The sequence below is a fragment of the Chiroxiphia lanceolata genome, chromosome 27 (assembly GCF_009829145.1).
Source record: "Chiroxiphia lanceolata isolate bChiLan1 chromosome 27, bChiLan1.pri, whole genome shotgun sequence".
Lineage (NCBI taxonomy): Eukaryota > Metazoa > Chordata > Aves > Passeriformes > Pipridae > Chiroxiphia > Chiroxiphia lanceolata.
The window spans coordinates 2,433,508-2,439,972 of record NC_045663.1 but is presented as its reverse complement, the minus strand read 5'-3'; the positions used below and the strand labels follow the sequence as shown (position 1 = coordinate 2,439,972).

At 68.0% G+C, this 6,465-nt stretch overlaps 1 protein-coding gene across 1 annotated transcript; it reads right to left on the bottom strand.

The window, feature by feature from the left end:
* Positions 1–366: 366 nt before the first annotated feature.
* Positions 367–6,465, bottom strand: SHD (Src homology 2 domain containing transforming protein D). The gene is made up of 6 exons (XM_032711678.1): positions 6,307–6,465; positions 5,521–5,605; positions 5,224–5,436; positions 3,313–3,451; positions 2,176–2,295; positions 367–598 (listed from the first exon to the last, which is right to left on the bottom strand). Exons 1-6 carry the CDS (start codon positions 6,463–6,465, stop codon positions 412–414), a joined length of 903 nt encoding a protein of 300 aa, XP_032567569.1. The 3' UTR covers positions 367–411.

Below are 6,465 nucleotides of genomic sequence, written 5' to 3'. Positions count from 1 at the left end.
TTACAACCCATCACACACCATGCCCAGGCTGGGACACTGCTGGCAGTGCCACCCCCTCACCCTTTCTCCCACCCTGTGACAAGGGTGGGACACTGGCAGCAACGCCGACATCACAACCCCACACGCTGTGCCCAGGCTGGGACACCACTGGCAGTGCCGCCCCCTCACCCTCCCTCCCGCCCTTTGACAAGGGTGGGAACACCGGTGGCAGTGCCAAGGTCAGGAGCCCCCACACTCAGTGGGGACTGCCCCCCAGGCAGTGCCACCCTCGGCAGTGCCACCCTCGGCAGTGCCACCCCGTCGCCCTCCCTGCCCCGAGAGCGAGCAGAGCGTGCCCGTCCCTGTGCCACACCCACGGGGCTTTCCTGGGGTGCCGGGGCTTTATTGGGGTACCGGGGCTGTCCCGGGGGGTCACGGGGGCTGCACGGCCACGGGGTACAGCAGGGCCATGTGCCGTGCCCCCCGCACGGGCAGTGCCCGGGCCGTGTAGTGCCGCACGGCCGCGGGCACCGACGGGAAGGCGGCGCCGGCGCGGCCCAGGGTGAAGTGCTGCTCCCGCGTCCTCGTGAGCTTCACGTGCACGAAGCCGTGGCTGCTCCTGGGATCCGGGATACAGGGAATGAGGGGGGGATTGGGAATGGGGATGGGATGGGGACAAAGGTGGGGATGGGGGGACACCGGCCAGGGCAAGGGATGGGAGTGGGGATGGGGACTGGGATTGGGGCAGGGATAGGGGTGGGGATGGGGATTGGGACAGGGACGAGGATGAAGATGGGGATGGGGATGGAAGTTGGGATGGGGACGGGGACAGATAGTGGGACAAAGAAAGGGATTGGGAGAGGGATTGGGACAAAGATGGGAATGGGGATGGGGACTGGGACTGGGGCAGGGAGAGGGAAGGGGATGGGGATGGGGATGGGGACAAAGTTGGGGATGGGGGACACCAGCCAGAGCAAGGAATGGGAATGGGAATGGGAATGGGAATGGGAATGGGAATGGGAATGGGAATGGGGACAGGGATGGGGATTGAGACATGGATGGAGATTGGGACAGGGACTGGGACAAAGATGGGGATTGGAATAGGGATGGGGACGAAGATGGGGATGGGGACAGGGGTAGGGATGGGGATGGGGACTGGGACAGATGGTGGGACAAAGAAAGGGATTGGGAGAGGGATTGGGACAAAGATGGGAATGGGGATGGGGACTGGGATTGGGGCAGGGATAGGGATGGGGATGGGGACTGGGATGGGGATGTGGATGGGGGGACACCAGCCAGGGCAAGGGAAGGGAATGGGGATGGGGACTGGGATTGGGGCAGGGATAGGGATGGGGATGGGAATGGGGATGGGGACTGGGGCAGGGATAGGGATGGGGACAAAGGTGGGGATGGGATTAGGGATGGGGGAACACCAGTCAGAGCAAGGGATGGGAATAGGGATGGGGACTGGGATTGGGGCAGGGATGGAGATTGGGATGGGGACTGGGACAAAGATGGGGATTGGAACAGGAATGGGGACAAAGATGGGGATGGGGAAAGGCATGGGGATTGGGAGACGGGGACTGGGACAAAGGGATTGGGAGAGGGATGTGGACAAAGATGGGGATGGGAACAGGGATGGGGATTGAGACAGGAATGGAGACTGGGACAGGGATGTGGAGAAGATGGGGACAAGGATAGGGATGGGGACTGGGGGACACCATCCAGAGTAAGGGATGGGAATGGGGATGAGGACTGGGATGGAGATTTGGGACAGGGATGTGGACAAGGATAGGGATGGGGACAGAGATAGGGATAGGGATGGGGACAGAGATGGGGATAGGGATGGGAAGAGGGATGGGGGACACCAACCAGAGCAAGAGATGGGGATGGAGATCGGGACAGGGATGGGGACAAGGATGGGGATGTGGACAGGGGTGGGGATGGGGGCAGAGATGAGGACACCACCCAGAGCAGGGGCAGGGGGTGGCACCTCCGTGGGGCCCCCACCCCAGGCGAGGGGTCCTGGGCCCATCCCGCCTGGCCCCACATGTGGAGCTGTGCCAGGACAGGGCCACAGTGAGGGACACTGGGGGATCACCCTGCTCCTGGCCCTGCCCCCTGCCCGGGCACCCCCCGGGGCTGTCCCCGTGCCCCCCCAGGGCTGTCCCCGTGCCCCCCCAGCCCCCGGCTCACCGCAGGGACAGCGAGTAGTCGTCGGGGCTGGTCTCGCAGTCCCGCACCAGGAAGCTGCCCTCGCGGCACAGCGCCAGCAGCGTCTCGGCGCCCGCCCGCCCGATGGGGCCGTGGTACCACCTGCGTGGGGCTGGGCATCACCATGGGGCACCAGGGGTCACCAGGGGTCACCAGGGGCACCCTCTGTGCTGTGGGGGATCGTCCCCACCGCTTGGATCTGTCACTAACGGAGGGCAACCCCCCGGGGACCTGTCTGTGCCATGGGGCACCTCCCATGCCATGGAGGCAACCATGGCATTGCCATTGGACACACAACCATGGCAGGGGCACCCAGACATGGCATTGGCCACCCAGACATGGCATGGGCACCCAGCCATGGCATGGACCACTCAGACATTGTGTGGGCCACCCAGTCATGGCAGGGGCACCCAGACATGGCATTGGCCACCCAGCCGTGGCATGGATCACCCAGACATCATGTGGACCACCCAGACATGGTATGGGCACCCAACCATGGCATGGACCACCCAGACATGGCATGAACATCCAACCATGGCATGGGCCACCCAACCATGGCACGGGCCACCCAGCCGTGCCATTGGCCACCCAGCTGTGGCATTGGCCACCCAGCCATGGCATGGGTACCTAGCGATGGCATTGGCCACCCAACCATGGTATTGGCCACCCAGCCGTGGTGTGGGCCACCCAGACATGGCATGGGCACCCAGACATGGCATTGGCCACCCAAACATGGCATTGGACACCCAGCTGTGGCATTAGCCACTCAACCATGGTATTGGCCACCCAACCATACCATGGGGCACCTCCCACATCATGAAGCCAACCGTGTCATGGGACACCAAACCATGGCATGGGCACCCAACCCTGCCATGGGGCACCCAACCCCACCAAAAGGACCCCCAACACCATGAGGACCCACTCCCGTCACGGGGCACCCTCCATGCCATGGGGTACCCACCCATACCATGGGGCACCCACTCTCCATGCCATGGGACACCCTCCACCCCATAACCACCCACCCATGGGGGACCCTCCGCCCCCCAGAGCCTCCTGCACCCCATGCAGTGCCACCAGGGTGCCAATGCCACCCCCTGGGCAGGGCCCCCCCAGACTCACGCCTGCTTCTCCAGGGGCAGCGAGGTGTCCACGTGCCGGGGGCTGGGGGGGCAGCCCGGCCTGGTGCCCGGGGGGGCCCGGGGGGGCCGTGGCAGCTGCCGGGACAGGCTGGGCGAGCGCTCAGGGCTCTCAAACTGCACTGCAGGGCAAAGGGGGGGTCACCCCACCCCTGCCTGCTGCTGGGGAGGGGGCACCTCTTGGTGCCACACCACCGAGGGACGGCCCAGGGGTGTCCCCACCGGGGCTCTGCCCCTCCCTGGGGTCCCATTGCCACCCGTGGGCACCGGGGCTGGGAGCGATCGGGGGGTCACGGGGTGTTGGTGACACCCATGGGCACTGAGGGATGTGGGGCTGGGGGACCATGGGGTGCTGCTGGAGGATGTGGGGGGGGCAGGAGAGGCACTCATGGGAGTGGGGGAACCCTGGGGTGGTCCCCGTGGGCACTGGAAGATGCTGGGGGGAAGGAGTGGCACCCATGGGAGCAGGGGGACCCTGGGGTGGCACCCATGGCACCTCTGGGATGAAGGGTTGGGGGATTCTGGGGTGGTCCCCATGGGCACTGGAGGATGCTGGGGGGTAGGTGTGGCACTGATGGGAGTGGGGGAACCCTGGGGTGGTCCCCGTGGGCACTGGAAGATGCTGGGGGGAAGGAGTGGCACCCATGGGAGCAGGGGGACCCTGGGGTGGCACCCATGGCATCTCTGGGATAAAGGGTTGGGGGATTCTGGGGTGGTCCCCGTGGGCACTGGAGGATGCTGGAGGGGCAGGATTGGCACCCGTGGGAGTGGGGGAACCCTGGGGTGGTCCTCGTGGGCACTGGAGGATGCTGGGGGGCAGGAGTGGCACCCATGGCACCTCTGGGATGAAGGGTTGGGGGATTCTGGGGTGGTCCCCATGGGCACTGGAGGATGCTGGAGGACAGGGATGGTACCCACGGGAGCTGGGGGACCCTGGGGTGGTACCCAGGGGTGCTGGAGGATGGTGGGGGGCAGGAGAGGCACCCATGGGAGCTGTGGGGCTGCAGAGTCATCCCCGTGGGCACTGGGGGATGTGGGGCTGGAGGACCTTGGGGTGGTACCCATGGGGGCTGGGGGGATACTGAGAGCCAGGGGTGGCACCCACGGGAGATGTAGGACCCCAGGGTGGTACCCACAGGAGCTGAGGGTCCTTGGGGTGGTACCCATGGGAGCTGGGGGACCCCAGAGTGGTACCCATGGGAGCTGGGGGGATACTGAGAGCCAGGAGTGGCAACCACGGGAGATGTAGGACCCCAGGGTGGTACCCATTGGAGCTGGGGGACCCCAGGGTGGTACCCACGGGAGCTAGGGGGATACTGAGAGCCAGGAGTGGTACCCATGGGAGATGTAGGACCCCAGGGTGGTACCCACAGGAGCTGAGGGTCCTTGGGGTGGTACCCATGGGAGCTGGGGGGATACTGAGAGCCAGGAGTGGTACCCATGGGAGATGTAGGACCCCAGGGTGGTACCCACAGGAGCTGAGGGTCCTTGGGGTGGTACCCATGGGAGCTGGGGGGATACTGAGAGCCAGAAGTGGTACCCATGGGAGCTGTAGGACCCCAGGGTGGTACCCAAAGGAACTGAGGGACCCTGGAGTGGTACCCACGGGAGCTGGGGGGATACTGACAGCCAGGAGTGGTACCCAAGGGAGCTGTGGGACCCCAGGGTGGTACCCAGGGGGGCTGTGGGACCCCAGGGTGGTACCCAAAGGAGCTGAGGGACCCTGGAGTGGTACCCATGGGAGCTGGGGGGATACTGAGAGCCAGGAGTGGTACCCATGGGAGATGTAGGACCCCAGGGTGGTACCCATGGGGACCCCGGGGTGTCACCCAGCCCTCCCAAGGTGTCACCCAGCCCCCCGAGGTGTCACCCAGCCCCCCCGGGCCGCCGTCACCTGCGAACGCCCGGGAGATGTGATCCTTCTTCCACTCCCAGGGCTGGTCGTACTCGTCCGCCGGGCGCTCGTCGTCGCGGGGCAGGCGGCTCTCCCGGGCCGGGGGCCCCCCCGGACCCTCCCCGGCCGCCTCCCACTCCTCGGAGGGGGTGTCGTAGAGTTGCGGTCCCCGCCGGGGCCTCCCCCGCCGGCCCTCGCCCTGCCGCGGGCACCCTGGGGACGGGGGGACGGGGCGGTGGGAGCCACCCCGGGACCCCCCCCGGGGGGGTTGTTGGGGGTGCCGGGGGTGTCACCCACCTGGGGGCTCGTCCTCGCAGCCGCCGTCGGGCGCGGGGTCCTGCTCCCCCTCGAAGGGCTCCGAGTACTCGCTCTCACCAGGGCCCTGGGGGGGTGGGGGGGTGGCCCGGTGGGTGCCCCGGGTGGGATGGGACCTCCCTGGACCCCCCCCCGGCAGGTGCCCGTGCCCTGGGTGCCCTCCCGGGACCCCGCGGCCCCCCCCGAGCCCCGCGCTGGGTGCCCGCAGCCCCTTCCCCGCTCCCTCCCACCTGCTCCCTTTGTCCCCCGACCCCTCTCCCCTTCCCCCTCTCCCAGGGACTCCGCCAGCCCCCCCAGGCTCCCCCAGTTCGCTCTCCCAGTGCCCCCAAATCCCCTCTGGGTGCCCCATTGCCCCCCTCACCCCCTTCCCCCCGACCCCGTGGCTCCCCCCGCTTCTCCATCCCCGCTCCTTCTCCCTCGCTCCTTCTCCCCGGCCCCCCTTCCCCATCTCACCCCCATCCCCTCCGTGCCCCCCGCTGCCCCCCATGCCCTCTCCCCAGCCCCCCGCTCTCTCCTTGTGCCCCAATCCCACCTCTCCTGTCCCCCCCCGGTTCCCCCTCTCCTGCTCCCGGTGCTCCCGGTGCTCCCGGTGCCCCCCTTTCCGCTCCCCAGCCCCCCCCCCCCCGCTGTCCCACTGCCCCCCGATCCTTTCACCTCCCTCTCCGGTGCCGCCGCTTCCCCCCGGTGCCCCCCCGGTGCCCCCCCGGTGCCCCCCGGTCCTACCTGCTCCATCCTGCGGGGGCCGCCCCCCGGCCCCGCGCCCCCCACCCGCACCAGGCGGTGCCGGGGGGAGGCTGCGGGGCCGCGGAGGGCGGGGGGGGCTCCGGGGGGACCCCCGGTACCGGTACCGCTGTAGTCGGGCTGTGGCGGGCGGGGGGGGGAGCGCCGGGCCCCCCGGCCCAGGTACTCCCGGAGCCACTTGGCCAT